Source organism: Hakea prostrata, chromosome 2, assembly GCF_041222555.1.
Source record: "Hakea prostrata isolate BN-2017 chromosome 2, UWA_Hpros_2, whole genome shotgun sequence".
In the NCBI taxonomy this organism is placed as follows: Eukaryota; Viridiplantae; Streptophyta; class Magnoliopsida; order Proteales; family Proteaceae; genus Hakea; species Hakea prostrata.
The window spans coordinates 48,941,395-48,966,620 of NC_142601.1; the positions used below are offsets into that span (position 1 = coordinate 48,941,395).

Below are 25,226 nucleotides of genomic sequence, written 5' to 3' on the forward strand. Positions count from 1 at the left end.
CAGGTGCCCCGACATGACTTCATACCGTACCGTGGCTGTGAAAACCAGCCATGGTATCTTGATCTCGAGGCCCATCTCGCCAACTCAAAAAAAAGAGAGTAAGTGATCTCATTGAGTTGGTGGAATTTTTTTCTTCAAACTCCAGGTTCCAAGTCAAAGGGTATTAAGGATCATTTGGGGCTTGAAACTTGCTGGCCGTCCTATTTCAGCCCCTTTGGGCACATTGGTGACCTCAGACTTATGAAACGCAAAAACAAACTAATCATGATTTCCACTTTAGACCCAAGTGGGAAATGACAATGCTGAAATGAAACCTTAAGATGGCCAACTGTACACATCATATGCTCATACATTACTATCAAACTCAAAATTCAAACAAATCTACTGCATTACACATGTTCATAGTTCAAATTAAAAAATTCAAATGATAATCCAATCATCAAAGTTACAACATGAGAGTCAAGCCCAGAGTTACATGCTAAGCATATCATCTCGTCTCCCCAGCTCTCGGAGAGATCATGAGAGTTCTCCTAGCATGAAAGCAGCACAATAAAGGTGAAATCTATATATCTTTCTTCCTTTCTTCATATTTCACTAGAACATTTTGTTACTATATTAATTGTTCTGCACAAATCAAGTTTCCAAGATCTGTTTGAAAGACTGTTGCCATTGCTGTGTTGCTAATCTCATTCAAGAAGACCAACCTACTAGATATCAAGGTCCAAGAACTCAAATTTGGACCAGCAAAAAACCGAGATATGGTCAAAGCATGAGACATTATTCATAAATGATCAAATAATGTTTACATTTGGCATTTCATTTGCATGAGACATTATTCATAAATAATCAAATAACTCCCTATTTCAATAAAATAAAAACAATAAAGTTTTTAATTCCAAAAGGATAAAAATTGAACCTCAGTTCACGAATAAAGATTGGATTTTTAGCAGTAAGTACAATTTTCAACTGTCTAATGAGAGAAATTCTTCTCAAATCTAAAAGTTTCATATAACTTAATATGGTAAAACATTGAAACAAAAAAGGATCACATAAATCATAATATGGTAAATCTTTGAAAGGGGGAAAAAGCAAAACAAAACACAAGTGCAAGAAAATCTCACTTTGAATGGAACACAACTATTTCACTATCAAAGAGATACTGATAGCATTCTCATGCACCAAAAAGTTTAACCAGAAACACAACTATTTCAGTATAAATCAAATTTAAGCACAAGAACTAGATCCTTCCTTCGATGGCAAAATTGGATTGATCCAATGGCTGAAAGTCATCAAAGAGTAGGGATAAGGACAAGGTGAGGGTAGTTGTTCTTGTTTGTATCTAATTCAGGGAAATTCTGCATAATTTTGCAACCAGCCATCAGAATTGGCTGATATTTTATGGAGTTATCCCACCTAGGAGTCCATCCCCATCCAAGTGTTCAGTCATTCTGGCACAGTTTTGAATTCTGATACTTTGTCCTCTTTAATGTTGGCTGGAACACTAGTAACACCTACTATTTTGTCAGCATATCCCTCCTTCCTATAGGATAGGACTTCATCAATCCATCTTCACCAGCCTCAAATCTAATCAACCACGACGAGTTTTGGGCTCTGAAACCTACGCAGGATTACTGACATGTCCATATCCCACATTGAAGAGCCAGAAAATTAATGATGGGGAGCCGAATTGGCACATGCATTGAATCTTCTCTAAATTATTAATTGCTACTTATGGAGAAGGTATGCTTATTATATCATCATTTGGGCAGCAATGGGCTTGTGCAGATTGGATTCCCCTTTTGGCTTTTAAATTTTTCTTGGGCTCTATTTCTCAGAAGAAATGATCAGTGGAGTATCAAGGGACATGCAGGTTTACATCATGTATTTACTCTCTTCCTCATAGATTGCTTTTCAATAAACTTCAATTTTGATGCTGAATCATTCTGCACAGATCAATAGGATTGAATAGACAGAAAAATAATAATAAAGAACAGAATTTAAATTTCTGGAGACCTTTAAAGGTAATGGTTGGCAAGAAGACAACAGGTACCTAAGTTCAGAAGTAGGCCCCAATTTCCGCAATTCATGTTTTGGTTTTAACCAAAATGGAAATGGCAGAAACAGAAATGAAGAAAGTTGAAAGTCAATGTATTGAAAACAGTTGAACATCTGAAATTAAATAGAAAAGCTTTGATAGATTCAGGAGTATAGTCAGGATTTAAATAAACCTGCATGATTTAAATAATGCACTACAAAACTAGTGGCCACAAGGATTTAAATTATGGAATTGTTGTCAATATCAATCACTACCGATACTGATACAGATGCCAATACAGATTGACCACAAGTGTCCACATCGGAGAAATTTACTCCAATCTGGTATCAACAGCCTATCCAATGCTAGTTCCAAAATCCATGCATTCACATTTCCTGATATAGATTATTAAATAAAATTAAGATACTTCTGCAGTTCTGCGTTTTACTCATGTATAGCTATTTTGGCTGATTCATAGGCATCGCCTAATACAGCTCCTTTTTTCCCTTTTAAAATGACCATTGTACTTTCCTCAGCCCCCTGAAAAAATATAGAAATTAAAAATTGCAATTTTTCCCTTTATCTTGTTCTTTTTTTCGTCTTCACCCATCAATTCTCTTCTGTTTGCATTTTTCTCGCCTGTTCCTTCAATCGGTTCATTCATTGTTTGTTTTTTCTTTTACCTAGGCTATTCAGAATATGACCTATTCCAAGTTTCTGTTTCACATCCAGGAGAAAAACTTGTAAACTTCACCAAAACTTCAATCAGTTATATGCCTGCCACCGAGTTCCTTCAGAAAACCTAACATAATATTCCCTATCACAGGAAGCAGTATTAATCACAACGAAACAAGACAATTTATCTGTCAGGGAATCAAATAGCTGAAACTCCACATCATAAGCGACAGAAGAACATTTATTACTAATCCTTGAACAGGAAAGCTTTTGAAGATTCAAACCTTTATTGTACGGTCTGCAGAACCAGTACAAAACCATGTATTGCTAGGATCAAAAGCAATGGATCTGACCCATCCCAAATGGCCACTGATGACCTACAAAAATTGAAAGATTAGTGTTAGGAATACTAAATGTCGGAAAGCAAGATTGCAGCATCCAATATATCAAGAGTATTTTTCCTGTGGAGATCAACTACCTTTTTTTTTTCTTTTTTTGGGTGGTGGGGAGGTGTATTCATAACTAATTATAAGGGCGTACAAATATTGAGCCGCTTTATAGCAGTTCTTCGACCCACACTGCAAAAATATTGTAAGACACCTATGAACCAGTATGAGGTTACTTACTGTCCAAATGAGAAGAAATTGGTCGCGGAGTAGTGGGGGGGGGTGGTCGTCTCCCCTTTTTTTTTTTTTTTGGGGGGGGGGGGGGTAAAAACAGTGTCACACAAGTTACACAAGTTAAGCTTGACATCCTGAATTGACATCCTTTTAGGCAATATATATGGTCCTTTTTAAGGCATTGATGCAGTTCAAACGAACAAGAAAGCCAGCAACACAAGCCATCACATTGTTCTAAGAAGCAACTAATATATACTGAGTGTCAGTTGTATATATGAACCATGGGTGTGTCATTGAGTTTTCTATCAAATGGCGTACCAGATCCAGGTTATGGGAATGGTCAAATGTATGCATCTTTTCTTTTCTTTTCCCCCTTTTTTTTTTTTTTTTTTTTTTTTTTTTTTTTGGGGGGGGGGGGGGGGGGGGGGGAAGAAAAATGTGTGCAGCCTTACTACTGCTTTTTGAAAGAAGCTATTCTGAACTCAAAACTTGGAGCTACCTTACCATACATTGAGGCCCACAATTGTCATTTGTTTTCAGTCCTGAGAAAATACTAAAAGCCAAAATATTGGTGATTTAGGTTCTCTGGGATTCACTGATAATTTTCTTATTTGTGGTTAGTCTAAAGCTTCATATTTTGTTCTCTAGAACTCTCTTGCTCATGCATGACAAAACACTATTTTCTTGTAATGTTGCAAAATAAATAGAGTAGGACAATCATGCTATTACAACAATTTTGACAAAATATCAGATCTTTTCATTGTGAATCTGTGATTGCATGAGATGCAGGTTTCTCTTGCGAGAAACTATGGCAATCTCAGTGGTATACTAGTGTAGTTTGTAAGCCCTCAGTGGGAGGTCAAGAACTTATCTTCTTAAATTCTTCTACTTTCTTCTTCTCTGAAATTCTAGGGAGGATTACATTGCTGCAACACCCTCCAGCTATCAAACCCACATGTTATTGGCAACCATCTTTTAATATCCTGTGGGAGCAACATATGGTATAGTGACCGTTGTTTTTCTGGTGGCTTCTTATTCCAACCTTAGTTACTACCTTGGTTCCTTTAGGTGCTAATTTCCTTCTGTATTTCTGTCTTCAATTCCACTTGCTATAACGCAGTCAAATCACCAACACCACTTATTTTAAGAGAAATAATTTGGTCGGCTATGTGTGTGATGGGCCTTTTATTGGATGTGTTTTAATGAGCCACCTTAAGGGGCCTATAATATGAGTAGAGGCTAGAAATACAGGATTAGTCAACTGTCTTCGTCTATTTACTTTAATTTAAGTGTGATCAAGTTTTTAGTTAGGCAGGATTAGCTTCTATAAGTCAGTCCTGTTTTGAGTAACTTTCTTGCATTACTTTGGTTTCCTAGTGAATATATTCATTTTATTATTTAAGGACTGGTTTAAACTATGCATGTGTTTGCTTCCGGTCTCAAGTCCAAGTAAAGGAGGGTTGGTGTGTCAAGTCGGCAGCCGGCACAAGAAAAAAAACCCAACTAAATCTTTTTCAATGGATTCTACAAGCCTTATATGATAAACACTACATTAGGGCATTCCCGACAAAATAAACGACAAACTACACTATGGCCCGGGTGTAGTGATAAGGACAAGGGTTAGCTAGGGTGTACCCCCCAAAGCAATGCACCACATCGGTGCTCAAATGTAGCAATAAATAGGCAAAGATTCCCATGCAATGGACGAGTGAAGATACAAAAGCTAGTCCTAATACATAGGATCAGACTGGCATATTGGAAAATAGGATCTTCAACAGTAATAGCTTAGAACTAATAGATACTATTGGAAAAGAAGCATTAATATAGCTTACATTGAAGAGACTAGAAGGAAGCATAAAAAAGCAAAGGAGTTGGATGACTTTCAACTTTGGTAAATTATAGACCAAAGTGATAAAAGTGAAGTAGGCATAACAGTGGATAAAGATTTTAATAACAATGTGCTGGACATTAAAAGATTAGGAGATAGCATAACAAGCTTGTGCTAGAGAAGGAGATTATGAATGTAATTAATGCACCATAGGTAGGATTGAATGGAAGTATAAAATTATAATTTTGAGAACAAATGAATGGATTAGTGCAACAAATTTGTCAATGAGAAAAGATTATCACAAGGGATGACCTAAATGGACATATTGAAAAAAAATATCAAAGAGGCTATGAAAGTGTACATGGAGGATATGGGTTTGGAGAGAAGAACGAGGAATGCATATCAAATTTACATTTTGTTGTTGCTTTTGATTTATCAATGATTAAATAAAAATAAAAATGAGAGAGAGAGAGAGACGAGGAAGGCATCTCAACTTTAGATCTTGTTGTTGCTTTTGATTTATCTATCATAAAAACTTACTTCAAAGAGAGAGAGGAAGAGAGGGAGAGAGTGAGAGGGAGAGAAAGGCATTTAATTACCTTCGAACATCATAGAAGTCAAATTGATTACTTCCTAACTAGAAGGTCAAATATATTGTTGTATAAGAATTGCAAGATGATACCAAGGGAAAGCCTAACTGTACAACAAGACTTTAGTGGTCTTGGATGTGTTACAAGCAGGGTCTTGGAGGTTTGGTGTGTTTGCCATCTTATATATATATATATATATATATATATATATATATATATGTGTGTGTGTGTGTGTGTGTGTGTGTGTGTGTGTGTGTGTGTGTGTGTGTGTGTGTTGTGTGTGTGTCTGTATGTATTTGGTATGGTCTTGGATGTGTTATTTGACCTATAAACATATATAGATGTATTTGGTATGAGTTATGACCACTGTTTCTCATTTAAATAATATGATTTAAGCATAAATTCATAAATAGATCAAGGGCACCTATGATTTATCACCATAAACTGTTAATTTTAGTTTATGCAAGATACCATTAATGAACATGTGCAGAATTACTACTTAAGTAGGGGTAAAAAGGAAAAGTTACAAAAAATAGAACACAACCTTGCTTTCTCTCTTTCCAACCTCCAAAATTGCTCTCACTCCACTTTAACAATATTTTGGAATATTAAACTACCCAAACCAATAAAGACTAAAGCCGCTATATATTTTACAATTTAAACCGAAAAACAAACTGATGATAAATAATATATTATTCACCCAATGGTACCAAACCTATTTCTTGTTATATAATATATTATGTGTAGTAGTGATCAAACGAAGTTTGTTTATTACACATAACCTATTATTATAACTGATTATTCATAAATAAGTCATAAACATAAATATAAACTATGCCAAAGAGAGACCAAAATAACAGACAGGACAAGTACAGATTTGGACCATGTTAGACGTATTAAAAGTGAAGATGCTAGAGTACTAGTATGTGATGGTTTCTCTAGCCTATTAAACGAACATACTTTAGATATCTATAACTCAAAAGATTACACCATTCACCATGGCAACCAATTCTCAAACATATATATGGTGAATTACGAAATCCAAAGTAATAAATAAAAAAAAAAAAATAAAAAAAAAACAAGAACTCGAAGAAGAATGAAAGAGGCAAAGCACAAGTTCTTAACAAAACCCCAATATTAGTATGGAAAGCTTAGGAACCAATGGGCTAGCTTGGCTAAACAAGTTGTTTAGAAACATTATGAGCACAAGAAATATGCCTGATGAATGAAGGAGAAGCATTATTGTCCCAATTTACAAAAATAAATAAGAAATTGAAAGTTATAGTAACTATAGAAGAATAAAACTAAGGAGTCATACTATGAAATTATGGGAGAAAGTAATTGAAGCCAGCTTGGCATGAGAACCACTATTAGAGAAGAAATAGTCGGGTTTTCTACAAAGAAGCTCAACAATGGAAGCTACTTACCTTTTTACAAGACTAATGGAAAGGTATAGAGAGTGTAAGAAAGATTTTCATTTGGTTTTTATTGACCTACAAAAGCTTATGATAGAGTCCCTAGAGAGTTAATTTGGCAAATACTAGAGAAGAAATGTTGTAAGTATATGAGCATGGTTCAAGGTATGTCTAATGCTCTAGTGACAAGAAATGGGGGACAAGGTGGTGAATTGCTGATTACAATTGGGCTACACCAATGATCAGATTTAACATACTTATTTGGACTTATAATGGAGCAGGCCTCAGGCTTTGCCTGCCCTTTCTAATAAAGAATTTCAGCCCGGCCCAAGAAAGCGCTGGCAGCAACAAAAAGGAAGGAGTCCATGTAGCTGCTGCACCCACCCACTGAGCAGCATGTTCAGCATCTACTACAAAAGAGAGAATCCACTTCAGATAACCATGCCTCTGCTAGGCAGCGTGTGGAATGGCCGAGAGCAGACCTGAGTTAACCTAAGACATTCAAATGGGTCCCTGACGTAATGCTTTGGTAGATGAGACACAAGTAGGGACTAATACTAAGTTAGAATCATGATGAGCAACTTTGGAATCAAAGGCTTCCAAGTATGCTTTTTATTGATAATATTGTTTTGGTAGATGAGACACAAGCAGGGACTGATACCAAGTTAGAATCATGATGAGCAACTTTGGAATCAAAGGCTTCTAAGTACAATTAAGACTGAATATCAACTGTGTAACTTTGATTGGGACTGGAAGGAAGATGACGTGGTGAAACTTGATCAGAAGGAGATTCCACAAACCAATAATTTTAGGTACCTTGACTCAATCATAAGAAGGTGACATAGAGGGGATGTTTCTCAAGGGATTAAAATCAGGTGGGCGAAGTGGAGAAGTGTTCCAAGTGTTTTGGGGTGAGATGATGATCTCTGATAATATTGCTAATACTGCTGTTTTGCAGGGTTGTTGAGAGACCAGTTATTCTAGATCCTTGTAGGCTATTGATTTCCAGCTTGGGAAATTAAATAGTCATTCAACATTGCACCTGATGGCTCTTCATTAGTGCAGTCAATGATCTACAGTCTCCTCTCCCCATCATATGACCTAGTGGTACAACCCTAATTTCCACATATGCACAAGTTTCTATTTTTTGTTTATGGACCACCCCCTCACACCCACCTCTTCCCAGAAGAAAAAAAAAAGGCAAAAGATTGCCATCCCACACATGCATTTCTACGTTCTCATCACAGAGCAATTCTATGTTTATGTTTCGTGACAACCACACATTCTTTCCTATAAAGCATGGAGCTTTTAGCAATCTAACAAATACAAAAAACTTATTGAATTCAAAATGTGTCAGGTATAAATGAGGGCAGGCAAAAATAAAAATGCCCAAAACATGGAACAGATTATAGCAACTGCAATAAACTGCCTGAATAGGATCACAAGTGTATGAAGCAGTAAGGTTTTGATGATGAAACATCAAGTATTACAATCCAGACAGATAATACCTTGTTTCTTGTCAATGATACGAGAAACTAAATGCAATAGACCATCAACGAAAAAGAAGGAAAAAAGCAAAGACTACCCTGTAGTTCTTCCATGGAGCATGCCATACAGGACGTGGCCATTTGCTTGGTATCCTTTCCATTAAAGCAGAAGTTGAAGGATTTCTAGGAGGCATCAAATTAAGTGTCATAGTTAGCCCATCTTCAAGGATTCAATTGGGTCTAAAACAACAAAAATTAAAGAATCCAATGTCAAATTACACAAGTGAAAAGCTTAGGAGTGTACATAAACAGTCAGCAAAGTTGCTGCCTGTGTGCAAGTAAAAGGAGGAGCCAGACAAAAATAATGAAAGATTAATGCAGCTAGTGATGCAGATCAAAAAAATATGGAAGTCCAAAACACTGTTCACATTGCTGTTCACATGAATGCATTAGAGCACAACTTTGCCATGTCAGGGGAGACACTTTTAGATGATTCTGTGAGCCCATTAAGTGGAAATAGATTCTATCCTAATGCTGCACTAGTTTAGTTCCTGTTCTCAGCTTAAGAATATTTTAATTCAATTAGGTACCTTCGAATTTCTGTTTGTTAATTTTTTGTTCTGAGGTGTTTCTATTATATTCTGCTTAGCTTTTAGTTAGAAGTCAATATTTTCTTAAGTTTCCAGTGGTACAAACTACAAATATGAAGACTTGACTTAGTGGAGTTTTTAGTGACTCCTAACAAGTGTTAGGTCTGAGAAAGATTTGTCTCAACAGCTAAGATATTTGTGGGTGAGAGACCCAAGGCTAAGAGAGCCTACAACCCCCATCCTCCTTTATTCCATATTCCCTTCTTCTTATCACCCCATTCCAACACTTGAATTGAAACACCTACAACCCCCCCCCCCCCCCCCCCCAACCCCCCCCCCCCAAAAAAAGAAGACACAATTGGGAAAAAGATGAGAAATAGAAAAGCAAAGGTAGCACAGTAACAGAATCTTTGCAATTTATAGATGACAACAATGCATCAAAAAGCAAAGAAAAAATTAATTGGCAAACACCTTTCAGATGCACCAGCAAAAGAAGCAAGGGCCCCAGCAGCACTCTTATCCGAAAAATTTGCATCATTTCTGGAAAACATAGAACTCAAAATAATCATAAAACTTAGTCCATATAGTTTGAAAATGAACAAACAAACTACATCTGCAATGGAGAAAGGCATACAGTTTTGTTGGCTTCACAGATGGACCAACAACCAAAGCATTTTGATCACCTCCTTTCTGCATATCTTTAGAATCTTCAGTTCCTGCATGAACAGTAATAAGCAATAAAATAATGAATATTTTATGCAAAATATCTGACAATATGGTAGTACACCCCTTCTATTATTTTTCAGAAGTCAGAGAAAACACTGCTACTAAAGTGGTAAATGGCATTATGGCATTATGGCACATCCTACAATTTCCCTTCGCAGTTCCAAAGTCAGCTTAATAAAACTATGCGCATCATATAATTATATCAACAACAACATAACCTTATTCCAACTAAATGTGGTCAGCTACATGGATCCAGAGGAGACTTGAGGGGAAAAAAAGAGTAACAAAGAAGTAAAGAGGAGTGGAAAAAGAAAGTAAAAGGGATAATAGGTAGGGGAAGAAGTCAGAGCAGTAGTCAAACTAGCATGGATCCTTCCAATATTAAGTATGGAAAACTGAAGTCCCCACAGAAAGCAAATAAAGTAAAGTTCCCAAAATAATAATAATAATAATAATAATAATAATTGAAGAACTGAAAAAACTGAAAGTAAGAGGAAGGAGGCTAAGTCCAGGAATTTAATCAGGAAAATCTTAGCTACAGCTACACGGTAGTGACCACGTTGATCTTTGCCCTTCAACACTCTATCTGAGGTCACAAGCCAAACTTTTATTAACGAAGGTGATTTAATTAAGAGTTTCTATAGCAATCATCTTAGGCTTTTACTTATAAGTTATTACATCAATATATTCATGATCTAAAATAATAAATATAAAGTGTCAACCATGGAACAACTTATCGCCGAAATTCGGTGAAATATCGCCAAATTTCAGTGATATCGCCCCGGCGAACCGAAACCCGGGGGCGAAACGATATATGCAAGCCTTGGCAATATCTCGCTATTTTTTGTTATTTTTTCTATTTTTATATTTGTGAGAGAGTTGTTTTTTAAATTTGAGCCAAATACGTGGCTCCTGTTAAACCACATAATTGTAATAAATAAAAATTAAAAATAAAAAAAAAAAACCAAAACCAAAACAATACAAACGTAAAAATCACTACTTGATATGACAAGTTGAATTTTTTATTATATTTTTTAATTTACTACTTTATGCTTTGTAGCCTCCAGGTACTAAGGTACATGAATTGACATGACTACTGATGTTTTGTAAGCCTTAGTCTTTCCATACCTATTAAATTATATATTATATATATATATATATATATATATATATATATATATATATATATATATATATATATATAGTATAAAGCATTTTAAAATTCAAATGACATTTGACATTTTATATTATCGGTGATTCGGTGAAATCTCGGCGAGATTTCGCTGGTTCGCCAGGCACCAAACTGGAGCGAAATCAAACAAGATTTCACACCTTGGTGTCAACTCTATATATTTTATTTTCATTGTCTCTGGTTCACATATCGCGACCTTTTTAAGGAATTACCATCTTTCCTTCATAATTTTTTGTACGGGACAAGAATGGAACTAAAAACATATTATCTTTGAATCAAAGATTATACCTGAGGAGTTTGAGCATTCGAGGGGCAATTTAGTGCATTGAGAATCAAAGAACAAACTAATGTCTAAAGTTCCAAGACTACTTTCACAAAAGTGCCCCTTTAAAAAGCAATTGAGTCTCATCAATAACAAAGAACAATTTTGGATAGTGTAATTTAAACTATAACTTAATACAAAGAGCTGGATATACCTAAGTACCTCAATTAGATGTTGATTTCAGGATCTTTCAAATTTTTTAAAATATTAGACTCATGTATTCAACCAACGTTTTGTTTAAACTCCCTCTCTAATTCCAAATGAAAAAATAGTAAATAAAATTAAGTAACTTGTGAAAAAAGTTAGTGATATATGAACCAAAGATAGTAAAAGAAAATATACACAGTTGACATCTTTTTATTTATCAATCAAGATCTTTCAAGTTCATGAACAAGTAGATATAATAAGTTCAAACCTAAGATGATTGTAATAGGAACTCCTTACATCGTCATCATTGACAGAAGTTTGGCAAGTGTCAATAACCAATTGTAAAAGCAAAAACCAGCAGGGAGGAGGACTTGGGAGACTGCACCACATTGTTGCCACATGCCAGCCATTCTCTTAAAGAGTTTGCCCTTTGTCTCTTTGAAATCATCTATCATTACTAGATGCCAATGCTCATACACACACAGAGAGAGAAGAGCCAGTACCTGGAAGGGCCAGCATTTCAGAAGTTCCAGAAGCTTGATTTTGTTGAGTTGAACTACTTTGACTAGCCGGCTGGGTTGGCAAGTTTCTAACTGCTCCATATTCAGCATGCATCTTTAATTGAACCATACACATAGTCAGAAGGCATAATGCTGTCGTCATTAAAAACGAAACAGTTTGAAAGGGAAAAAAATAAGTATGATAGAGATAGTACTACCTGAAATCCCCAAAAGAGTTGACATAAACTAAATAGCAATAGAGTTCCTCCCCCTCCACTATCTCAATACCCCTCCCCCAAAAGAAGAAACATAAAAATAAAAATAAAAACTTTTTAACTGGACAAGGTCCTACCACCTGGAATTCAAACTATGTAAGTAAATTGAGGAATCAAATACTGCAATCACATATGGTAGATTTAGGCCATTATTCTACAAAATTACCATACTTTAGGCCCTCAAAAATGGTCTATTACGTAGGAAACTTGTAGGATCAAAGCCCCAACACATAGAGAACCAAACCCTAGACTTATCTCTAAGAAACTAAGATTGTTGCGGTGATTGATATGCATCAATTCAGAAAAGCCTGTCCACTTGAGATCGATGGGAAGGGAACCAGAAGCTCCCACTCTCAGAGTTTCTCTAGGACAATCAGTTTGCAACAGCAATAAACTTAATTTCACCAAATCATGGGGGCTCCATGGAGAAATTACATAGATGTTTTTAATTTCTGAATAAAAGTAGAAGGCAATGTCTAACTAGGATCCTAATCAGCATTACAGCTTAAATAAAACTAAATATAAGGACTAAAAGTATTAAATAAGGCTAACATCACAATCATACAATTTAGCAATGGTGTAGGATAGGTCCCTATGCCTACACCATGCTCCCTTTCTCCCCACTACAAGTTTTGAGTGTGCAATCAAGAGTTTAGAGAAAACACAGCTAATTGGTGAGGAGCTTGTGCATGGAAAGGAATGCAAAAGTTGTATATATGCGTGACTCATTGAGAAAGGGCTGAGACCGTGTGAAGATCATGAAACTATGTAAGTTTCAAGTAATGATTAGGGTTTGCCTTTAGTGATTGAATGGTCTAATCCACCGGTTTCTCATATTCATTCCATTTCCAAAGGATTTGAATCGTTCACATTATTCTCAGTAAAAGATGCACCGCATAAATTAACTTTGAAACTGACAACACAATAAATGAATATTTGAAAGCACTAACCTTGTAGCTGATCCGTATCTTCTTGCTGGAAAACAGGAGAAAACCAATACAGAAGAGTACAATTTACATCAGTATGTCAAACATGCTAATTACTGAAACTTTAGAATCAAAGAGACGACAACTGCTGAATCAAATGCGAAATGGGGGAAGGGGTCGATGATGCGGAAAGCAGAACCGAGGCAACAAGCCCGTATAACCAAATCAAGGAAAATTTTCGGTGAACTGTAGACCAGACCCATTCCGATGACATACGAACATTCATTCATACTATTGAAAGAAAGGAAGGCATCAAAGGAAACAATACCTTTCAGGATCAGAGGGCGCATATTGGCCATTGGTAGGAGAGAAAAGGTCGAGAGCTCTTTTCAGGGACTTAAAGCTTAGCTTCTTCAGAGATTGCGGCTCTACTGGCTCCATATCCAATGTTGGGCCTGGCATCCCCCTCTCTCTCTCTCGGATGAACACAGTTGCCGCTCAACTTTAAACCCGGCTTTGCCTCCCCCAACTTCTCCGTCTCTCTCTTGTCTCTTCCTCTTAGTCACGAATCTCTCTCAAACACACAGAGTCGAGGCTCGTTTCACACTCTCACCGTCATCTAATCCCCTTCCTAGCCTCTCTCTCTCTCTATATCTTCACTACTCGCAACTCGATTTACTCCGTCGCCCCGCAGGGAACGTCCGTGCTCTTTGTTTTATTTCAGTTCCCCTAGTGGCGTTGGCTCAACTTTCTCAAGCAAATTAAATTTTATGCTGCGGTTCTGAACAGGTTCTATTTCTAGGTCGGTAATAATGCACCTTCTTTTTTTTTGTTTTTCTGTTTTTCTGTTTTTCTGGGAACCAGACGGTAATTATTTTTTTTTTTTTTTATTTTTTTATTTTTTTTTGGGACAAAATGAAATTTATATTACTCTCCAAACTCAAATTAGAAGTTGAAAGACTTGCATGAACAAGAAAAGGAGGTGGAGACAGCCACCGAACTCGACTCAGTATAAATTTTCTAGTCCCCTAGCAAGAAAATCAGCATGACTGTTGTTTAACCTATTTACATGACAAAACTGAATAATACGAAAGTGAGTTTTTAAACTTATTACATCTCCCAAAACACCTACACTAACCCAATTTATTGATTGGAGTCTCCAATGGCCTCACACTCTAAGGCCAAAGCTGAAAAACCAAAGCTTGCAATATACTTTGCCATCACAAAGTTACCACAGTGATCCCACATCAAACACCCTTGACCACCGAACTTTGTGCTAGCATCCCATGCGCCATCGCAAAATACTTTGTGACACAATTCTAGTGAATGAGGAGGTGACATAGAAACCGATTGCATCTTTGTGGATGGTTCCTGCACGAAGCCAATAGACATGCTATCAATGTCATTCAACAGTTAAGAAAATATGGATATTGATTTAGTCAAAGAAGGATACATTCCTTTATATGAGAATTGATTTCTATCATTCCAAATAGTCCAAAGTAAAGCGCTCCAAATGGAGTGAATCCAACTTGATTGGTTAGAATTACCAAACATTGTATTTACAAACTGCATCCAATCTTGTAGAGTTTCCCCTTGAAAATCTCTACTATCAAGTCTCAAAACTGATGCTCTCCAACAAGTCATAGCATGATCATAATGAAAAAACATATGTGAAATAGATTCAACATGATTCATGCATAGAAAACACATAGGGGAAGGAGAGCAATTCCTTAAAAATAGATTTTTGTTTGACGGTAACACATCATGGGCCATCCTCCAAAGAAAAAATCTTATTTTTGGAAGAGTGTTAATTGACCAGATTTTTCCCCAAAAATGAGAATCAGATTGTTGAGATGAAGAAGTCCTAGAAGAAGAGAAAGACAATTGAAGATAATATGTCGATTTAACACTAAATTTGCCATTTGCACTAACCTTCCAAAACCATTCATCTTGTGTATCAAAAGAGAGAATGGTGAGAGTTAAGATGACAGTCCTCTCATTAGAATCAAACAAAGTTCTCAACAAACTGATGTTCCAGGTTTTAGAAGGCCAATGTACCAATTCAAATACAAAATGAGGGCCAACAAAAGTGTTCATATGAAGAAGAGAATGACACCTAGGTATCCAAGGGTCTAAATAAATGTGTGTCTAGACCATTACCAACTCTTCAATTCATTGGATCCCCAATTTAAAAACCTCCCTACCAGCCATGAGACTACGCCATCCCCATGAGGCATCTTTAGGCAGTGAGGCCACTAAAAAGGATGTGTGAGAGAAATATTTGACCTTCATGATGCGAGCCCAAAGAGAATAAAGTTCGGTAATCAATCTCCACCCCTATCAAGCTAGTAGGGCTTTATTAAACTGGTAAAGATCCCTAAAACCCAGACCTCCTTTACATTTTGGAAGACAGACAGTATCCCACTTGACCCAATTAATTCCGGAATTGCTACTATTTTTCCACCAGAGAGATCAAATCTGTTTAGTTAACTTTGAACTCATCGTCTTTGGGAGAAGGAAAGTGGACATAGCATATGTGGGGAGCATTGTTGCAACAACTTTAATTAGAACCTCTTTCCCTACAAAAGTGACAAGTTTTTCCTTCCACCCAGCAAATTTCCTATCTAGCTTGTTTGGAATGTAATAAAACATTTGAGTCTTAGAACGGCCAAAGGAGGAGGGCAACCCTAAGTAGATTCCATGTAATGTGACCTCATGGATTTGAAGTAGTTGAGCTATGTAGTTTCGAGCATGAAGGGAAACACCTTTGCAAAATAGTACAGCTGACTTTGCATGATTTATATGTTGACCAGAGCCCTCCATATATTATTGGAGAATTTGGTCAATGATCATAGCATTCCCAACTTGGGCAGTTGAGAACAACATGCAATCATCAGAAGAAAAAAGAGGTGATTTATCTTAGGGCTAGCTCAGGGCAATTTTAATCCCCGAAAGTCTTGGAATGCCTACCATAGAGGATAACCTTCTAGACAAAACCTTATGACACATAATGAAAATGCAAGGACTCAAAGGACAGCCCTATCTTAAACCCCTGTCGGGAATTATCTGCCCATGGAGTTGACCATTAATTTTCACTTGGTATTCTACAGTTGTAATGCATTGTAAAATCTAGTGAACCCACCGGTGGTCAAAACCCAAAAGGCTAAGGGTATCTCTAACAAAAGTCCATTCCATTTTATCATACGTCTTACATAAATCTAGTTTGAGTGCCATAAATCCCTTTTTTTATTTTGATTTTTTCACATAGTGGATACACTCATGTGCCAAGTAGATATAATCAGATATTGATCTACTTGTAATAAAAGCACTATGGGTTTCACTAACAATGTACTGTAACATAGGTTTAAGTCTGTTAGCAAGACACTTTGCTATTAACTTGTAACTTTGTAAGGCACTGTGCACAGGCTGATGGGACGAAGATGACTCACCTCTTAGAGGATTTTTCAGCTTCGGAATCAAGGTTATAATTGTTTTGTTTAGACTTTTTAATATGTATCATATAGTGATGAAATGTTGAATGCCAGCAACTAAATCATCCCCCAAAATATCCCAGTTTTTTTGATAAAACCTAGTAGGAAGACCATCTACCCCAGATTTATTGCCCTTCATTTGGAAAAGAGCCTTCCGAATATCCTCTCTTGAGAAAGGTTGACACAAGGCTTCATTATCTCGATTAAGAATACAAGGTTGACATGATACATAATCTATCATCTTTCTTCTCAAAATGCAATATTTTGAGCAGAGTGTTTTGACAACATGTTGTAAAAATATAAATATATTCAAGACAAGAAATAAAATTAGTCCAAGATGAGTTAAACTTTCTTATTGAGCTTTTCACTACACATTTATAGTGGAAGTAGCATCTTCTCTAATATGAAAATATCAGAGTCTACAAAGCAATATAATATATGATTATCGCACATAATAAGATAATCTTGATATGGAATGATAGATTGTTAAGATCTTCGATTAATATGGAAATATGGATCGCCAAGATTGCACGGTGAAATGGTTGAGCATATTTTAAAATGATCTATTTGGAGATGATGGACAACCACAATCAATATTATTTATAATACCATTCAGATTTTTCTTGTATTTATAAAATTATATAAATGAATGTGCACAATTTTTGTATTTTGCAAAATAAGCTAGATTTTATCCTTAATTGATCGAAATCTTACTATTTGGTGCCTCTTTTGAATAATGACTATTAGGGTTTTCAGTAATCAACTCCAGCCATCCAAAAATCAGATTCACATCCATTACAATTTTCACCCATGTAATTCCCTATAATTGGTATCTAAGATTGTGACACATTGCAGTTAATTATCCAATGGTCACAATTAAATTCCAACTAAGAATCGAAACTTAATCAAAATCTCTAATTGTAAATTTTATTCTTAGAATTTAGTAACAAATTTAGCTGCCATTCTAAGACCGTTTTGCCTTAATGTTGCCATAATCAAGAACTTAAACTTATTTGTTCCGAATCTTCTCCTTGAGAACTCAAGATCAAGAGGGCTCCCGACTTTGACTGCTCTCTCTATATATAAACGACAAGAATCACAAGATTCCCCCAGCTCTCGGATTATTGCAATGCTTCTTTCGCGTCTCATCAATGGAGCTTCAGTACCAATCACCAGGTAAAGAGGAAACTCTCTTCTTCTTCATTCCTATTAACTCTTGTTGAAAGGGATTTCAACATACCCATGTATGATACAGATGACGATGAGCAGAAGAGGTTGTGCTGCAGCATCTCAGGGTGTCGTTTCAATGAATGTGGCTGAAGGGAGTGGGGGAAGACGCGGCGTGGTGAAAACATGGGAGATGTGATCAGGGCAAACATGAAAAAAGAAGAATCATCAGAAACACAATTGCAGATGCCAGACCCAGTCGCTGGTTTCTCTTGCCCAGAGCGGAGGACAAAGTCTCTACGCTTCGGAAGATGCTGGTGAACAAGGCTGGGCAACACTAGATTTGCATCATCGTTCCAAATGATTTAGAACCCCATTACCGCAAGATCCCCGCAGATATCCTCTGAAATTTTCAAGAAACAAAGGCCCTTGGGTTGGCACTGGTTACAACATTTTGTCCTTGTGTTTACTTGTTTAATTCATGTCATATAGAATCCATGGGCATTCCACTCATGTGAGAGAAGGATTACAAAGTTTTTTATTTGTAAATATTTTGTTGGGGGGAGGGATGCACAACTACCACGAACAATACAAGCAAAACCCACTATAAAAAGGATTTATTAGTTATTGAAAACTCCACTACTTTCATACTTGAAACTATTTATAGGTGAACCTAAAATTCTAATCCCCATTTAAGTACAATTTCACCCCATACAAATAATTGACTTGAAATCCATTTTAATTACAAATAAAACCAAACTATAATTATATGGACGACATAATACAAGACACCAAAACTCAGCATGATTCACTCCCCAATTTCCATTATGCAGGGCATATGATAAAAGCAATCGTCAATATTTGATACAACATAATGAACAAATATGGAAAAGCAATCGTCAATATTTGATACAACATAATGAATAGATATGGAGCCACTAGGTGTGAGTTGCAAGCGACAATTTACTCTGGCAAGAGATGTGCTAGATAACTTAAATGGGTGTAGCTGCAAGCAATTAAGGGTGGGATGATGAGAGATACAAAGGTCTACACTTGCCTTGGTTCGAATTAGATCTGTTTCAAAACTTGCAACTATTCAAACAATCATGGGTGCTAACATATCCATAGCCTGTGGTTGAATTTATCAAGGACATTTCATTTTAAATGTATCAGGAGTTCGACGTTCAATAGTTGTGCTTGAATAACTTGCTTCTGAGAGATTCTACTTTGGAAGAGGTAGACTCTTCCTATGATGATATGAAATGAATTAGAAGCACTGAAGTGCCTAACAAATTATTGGCTCTTCTGCTACCTCTGAGGCTCAAACCCCAGGGGCGGACCTATAGAGGGGCCGAGGGGGCCATGGCCCCCCGGACTTTTTAAAATTTATGTTAATTCTCTTATTTTTCATAATTTTCTCAGTTTTTTCTCTTCCCACATGAAATGTCACTATTTGGTCCCCCGTATTAAGAATAATTTTTAAAAGTAAAATAATGGGCATAAATGTCATTCCAAATTAAAAACTAACTTTTCAATTCCTATATATTCTCTCCTCTCTTCTCTGTCATATTTTCTTCCTAATTATTCTCTTCTCTTTTTATAAAGGTGGGTTAAGAAAATTTTTGAAAAAAGAATCTTATTATGTATTCAAAATTTTATTCCTAATTAAAAACTAACTCCTCAATCCCTATTTTTCATCTCCTACTCCTCTCTCCTTCTTTTCTTCTTATTTATTCTCTTCCCTTTCTATATGTGTGGGTTAAGAAAATTTGGAAAACAATATACTCTACAATTAGGTGCTCTTTCTCAATTTATTTATCTTTCTCATTTTTTTTTTGTTATTCTTTGTATTTGATTATATATTCTATGTTTCTTTATTTTTTCTGCAAGTTTTCTTATTGTGATTTGTGAATAAGATGTCTATAGTTAGTAAGGTAATTATATATATATATATATATGTTTATTGTATTGTTGTTTTAATTTACTTATATTTTATTTGGAAAAAAAATCATTATCTATAATTTATCTTTCTTTTTTTTAAATATAAGTGGGCCCCACAAAATATATGTAGACCTATTCCTTAATATAATAATTTAGAGATGGGGCCTTCAATGAGTCTTATAAGGGCCCACACAGTATGTGCTGCAAAATAACATTAGTGCTTCCCAACGAAAAAGTTATCTGGTTTTCATTCTTCGGCCCTCCGAATATTGAATCCCTGGGTCCGCCCTGTCGAACCCATACTTCGCTTCTTGGCAGAATCACTAATGCATCATACCCATGGCTCTTACACTATTTTCGATTAAAGATTTGTGTCTTAAATCATTTTTATATCGAGGGAGAACAATGTGCTTTTTCATGCTTTTTGCTTTTCTAATTTCTGTCATACAATTAAATAATAATGAAGTGTACATAAAATAATAATGATGCATACATGAGTGTTGAGACCCACGCAAGGCTACCTGCCATTTATTTTATTAATATACATAGGTGGGCCCGATTTTAGCCTTTCCCCCTCCCCCTCCTCTCAAGGTATTCAAACCAAAAGTCACTTTGTTTTGGGCCTTTTGGCCATAAAATAAATAAATTAAAAAAAATAAAAAATAAAAAATAAAAAACAAAAAACAACCCGAGGAACACGAGTGACTTAAAAAAAAAAAAAAAAAAAAAAAAAAAAAAAACACAAACACAAAAAACACGAGGGAGGGAGGGAGGCGGCGGAAGGAGCCAAGGGTCACGAGTGACTGTACAGGAATGGAAGGGGCGAGCGAATCTTATCTGGGGAAGTGGTCAAACATAGCTCTCCCAGATTGACCACTTTTGTTCTGTCATTCTGTGCTTTCAAAATCTATCCAGATGAAGCCTACCAGTTTTTGACACCATCCATACCCGGACCATACGTGATACGTCCCATCAAGGCATCCATCAACCTACGTATGTATCTTTTTCTGTTCTTCCTTCCTCTTCGTCTTTTTAGTTAAACTTCTTAATGATAAAAATAGTCATTCTACGTACTTTGGTCTAAATCGATTGGTGAACGGTCCGACACGAGAGACTCCGTATCAACAAAACTGTTAACCTGAATTTTCAATACTGTGGGTTTGTAATTTGTATTTGCTCGGAATCTTCTCTTGACACCTCAAAGACCAAGAGGCTTATCTGATCTGACTTCTCTCGTTCTCTCTCTATATCTATATATAAATAGACGAGAATCACAAGACCCACGACGCACTCAGATCATCAAATAATTACAGTCAGAAATCAGATGGCTCTTTCTCTTTCTAATGCAAAGATCCTTTCAGGTCTCATCGACGGAGTTTTAGTACCAATCACCAGGTAAAGAGGAAATCCCTATTTCTTCTCTTCTTCGTTCCTATTTACTCTGTTTTGAAAGGGATTTTAACATGTCTGTGTATTATGATGATGATGACAATGAACAGACGAGGTTGCGCTGCAGTTTCTCAGGGTGTCGTTTCAACGAATTTGGGAGAAGGAAGTGGGGGAAGACGTGGCGTGGTGAAAGCAGGGGAGATGTACAGGGCAAACGTGAAAGAAGAAGAAGCATCATCAACCGAATTGCAGACGCCGGACCCGGTCTCTGGTTATTACCGCCCAGATAATGATGGAGAGCAAATTGACGTGTTTGCGCTTCGGGAGATGCTGATGAACAGGGCTAAGCAACACTAGATTTGCATCATCGATTCAAATGAATCAGAACCCCATTAGAACAGGATCCCTGCAGAAGAGACCTTGGGGTTAGCTTTTTTGGTTTCTTATCAATCGATGTACAGAACAACATTTCGTCCCCTGTTTATTTGTTCATGTCTTATAGAAATCCATGAGCATGATTCCACTCATGTGAGAAAAGGATTACAAAGTTTCTTATATGTAAATGTTTCACTCCTTCAATTTCCACCACCAAGGCATACGATAAAAGCAATCGTCACTTTGGTAGAGCATAACGAACAGATATGGAGCTATAGGCGCGTGTTGCAGGCAACACCTTATTTACTCTGCCAGAAGATGCGCCATATAACTTAACTTAAATGGGTGGAGCACTGGAGCTGCAAGCGATTAAGAGTGGGATGATGCACTGATAGAGATGAAGGTCTCCACTTGCCCTGGTTCAAATTAGATCTGTTTCGCTTGCAACCATGAAAACAATCATGGGTGCGAAAAAACTCATGGTTCATGATTTTAAATTAATTAAGAACATTTCTACCCTCGGAAATTGTTCACAAAGTTATTAATATCTGTGCTCGAGTTCCTTCTTTCTTACCAAGAAATTCTACTCTGACAGAACTAGACTCTTCCCTTCCCTTGGTGAGATGGAATGATTTGGAAGCACTGACCAACAGTGTAGCTGCTCTTTAAGTGCCTAGCAAATTGCTGGCTCTTCTGATTTCCTGATTGCATTTGTTTCAACACCATCTGAGGACACGATTCAGAAAAACATGCTAAGGTTAAGCTTTTCTCCTTGTACGACTGACGAGATAGAGCTAATTGAAGAGTGAAGACCAACATGGTCGACCCCATTTAGTTGGTATACAACTTTGTGATGCCATTATTGTAACTCACTCTATTCTCAAGGTATGGGACTCGATGTTGAGCAGCTAAGATGCAAATCATGGCTAAGTTGGGTCGATGTACCAGAGTCCATATCATTGTTTTGTGCTCCTTCCCTAGACTTTTATATAAACAACATCATCTGAGCCTTCTCCCAATCGAATGGAGTCAATTACAAGGACCCTAGAAGAAACAGAGCGGTAACAAACGGGGGTTGGTCCAAGTGGTAAGTAGCTTGGACTGCCGCTTAAGCAAGGTTTCGATATTGAAACCTTGTGGATGCAAAAATCCTCGCTGGGAGACTCACCCACCACAGCCAGGTGTGTGACCCGGGTAAAACATCGGATTAGTCAAGGCGAAGCCTTGAAAACTGGGGTTTGCAAACAAAAAAAAAAAAAAAAAGAAGAAGAAGAAGAAACAGAGCAGCAACTAACACCACAAATTGATGGCATAGATAAGTTACCAAATCACTTGTGTTCAGAACTCCAAAGGACCAGAAATTAGAGTATAACGGTCCACCTAAAGTCAAGGATTTCTAAACTCCTAGGTCAAAACGAGCCTAAGACAATAGAGGACATTTAATTTGGAGAAGGGGCATTCGGGTCTTTTCTTCTGATGTGTAGGATTTGTGGGAGAAGCAACAGGAGTGATAAGCCTTTCCATCAAATAGCTATTCCTTGGACCAAAATAAAAAGGAATCCAAAAGATGTCCCAGTTAATGCTTACAGAAGTCTTCATGACATTCTCTGGTATGCTTTACTTATTGCCCTTTGTTTCACTTGTCCATCTCTCAAAAACACTATGGAAGCTCATTTGCATCAATGGATTCTTTTATTTGAACAATTAATTTTTCTCCCAGTGCTCTCTTACGTAAGAAAAGGAGTCGGTGATCTGGAAGCTGTCACATTCAAGTATCAAAACCCATATCAATGTACAAAACAATAAGCAGTTTTTTTTTTTTGGTAAAAAAACAATAAGCAGTTGTAGCTGCTAACAAACAAGGTTGATGGTCCTATGGTTTGGAATCTGAGAGAAATTATGTATCTCATATTAAATGAGGGATTTTTTCTTCGTCTACACCCTACATTTTGGGCTTTTGCTTCTGTGAGGCTTTTATGTTCACTTGGTTAGTGAAACTTTTTAGTAGATTGTCTCAGCCAAAAATCAAACCCCCTGGTCGTACCTTGCAAAACTATGTTTTTCTACTATTGCAATTAACTAGGGATAATACCTCCAATAACAAGGAATTGCATGGGTGAACAGAGCAAAGGATGCAAGGATGAACCGGAAAGAATGCACATAAATAATGTTTGAGAATTATCGTGTTTTAAGTGGTAGAAATACACTCTCCTCTAGTCAGCAGCACCAAGCCACCACCTAGTGCTATTCCTAGGTAGGTAGGTCTTATAAATTTAAGAGAAAATTGCAATGACACTCCAAAATGGAGGTCTTAAAGGATTGACACCCCACTTTATGTTTAAAAAGCACAGACCTCAAAATTGGATTTTCATTGGATATATTTGTCCAATTTATCATTGAAAAACTTTTAAACACTGTTTATTATAGGGATATTTTTGAAAATAAACAGTAATTTAATTGTTTTTAGTGATAAATTTGACAACTATATCCAACGAAAATCTAATTTTGGGGTCTCTGTGCTTTTTAAACATAAAGTGGGGGTGTCAATGCTTTAAGGCCTCCATTTTGGGATGCCAGTGCAATTTGCTCTAAATTTAACTAGAGAGAGGTAACAAAGTGTTAAGTCCGTATTGTTGACGCCAATATAAAGTATTATACATTTGAATGGCCCTAACAGTGACGCCATTAATAAGGTTCTGACGTGGATAGATAAGAACTTTATTCAAAAGAGAAGAAACAGGGGATGAGGAATAAACTGGGGTTTGATGAAGATACCAAAGATCCCAAGAGACTAGGGATCCCAGTAACAGCCAAGCCAAGGAGGCACACTATGAAACAAACAAATAGAAGGCATACACCTTGAATTAAAGTATCCACATTTTCAAACACTACAATGAACGTGAGAGCCTTGATGAGATCTTGAAGTTTTTCCTTAAGAAGAAAGTATAAAAAGGGCAAACCTGGTGCCAAAGGCTTCCACACAAGTAAAGTCCAGTGGCAGATCTAAAGCCCTGTTGATGGCTTCACCTAATATATCAATGTTAGACAAATAGCTCTTGAAGGTTTTTGGTGATTCAAAAATATCCATTGACATTAGCAAACTTTCAACTTCACAGTTGTTGTTAACCCTCATGCCACCAACCTTTTCTCAAGCTTGACAAACATAATTAATCATATGCAAAGATCCCATAGAGATTAATATTGCTTTGAAGTTCATTAATTAGAAAAGATGCTACAAAGTTGAGTGGCTAAGAGCAACGGGAGAAAGCTCTGACATCGGTTGGGTTACTTCTCTTCGCCTCTGCCTCTTCGCCTCTTCACCTCTTTCTCCTCCCTCTCCGCTACTACCACTCTCCCTCTCTGTTTGTCATCCACCCCCTCTCTCATTTTCTCCTTGCTTCCTCCCCCTTGTGCTACTTCTCCTCTCCTCTCCCTCTACATTTGTCTATTTCTTCTCCTCTCTCCATTCATGTATTTCTCTCCCTCTTTGTTTGTCTAATCTGGTTCTCCTCCTCTCTCTCTCCCCTGTTTGTGT

General features: G+C 36.7%; 2 protein-coding genes across 2 annotated transcripts in view; one reads left to right on the top strand and one right to left on the bottom strand.

Moving 5' to 3' along the window:
* The window catches only part of LOC149024623 (protein pleiotropic regulatory locus 1-like), a 28,441-nt gene extending 14,340 nt beyond the window's left edge, over window positions 1-14,101 (bottom strand). The window contains exons 1-7 of the mRNA XM_089144841.1: window positions 13,657-14,101; window positions 13,353-13,377; window positions 12,131-12,242; window positions 9,875-9,956; window positions 9,712-9,780; window positions 8,749-8,833; window positions 2,995-3,087 (exon numbers count right to left, since the gene is read on the bottom strand). Of these exons, the coding sequence (XP_089000967.1) occupies window positions 2,995-3,087; window positions 8,749-8,833; window positions 9,712-9,780; window positions 9,875-9,956; window positions 12,131-12,242; window positions 13,353-13,377; window positions 13,657-13,790 (600 nt within the window). The 5' untranslated portion in view covers window positions 13,791-14,101. The remainder of the gene's footprint in view (window positions 1-2,994; window positions 3,088-8,748; window positions 8,834-9,711; window positions 9,781-9,874; window positions 9,957-12,130; window positions 12,243-13,352; window positions 13,378-13,656) is intronic.
* Window positions 14,102-21,054: 6,953 nt separating this feature from the next.
* On the top strand, window positions 21,055-22,411 carry LOC149024624 (late embryogenesis abundant protein Lea5-D-like). The gene is made up of 2 exons (XM_089142971.1): window positions 21,055-21,322; window positions 21,427-22,411. Exons 1-2 carry the CDS (start codon window positions 21,252-21,254, stop codon window positions 21,671-21,673), a joined length of 318 nt encoding a protein of 105 aa, XP_088999097.1. The 5' UTR covers window positions 21,055-21,251; the 3' UTR covers window positions 21,674-22,411.
* The last annotated feature ends 2,815 nt before the right edge of the window (window positions 22,412-25,226 follow it).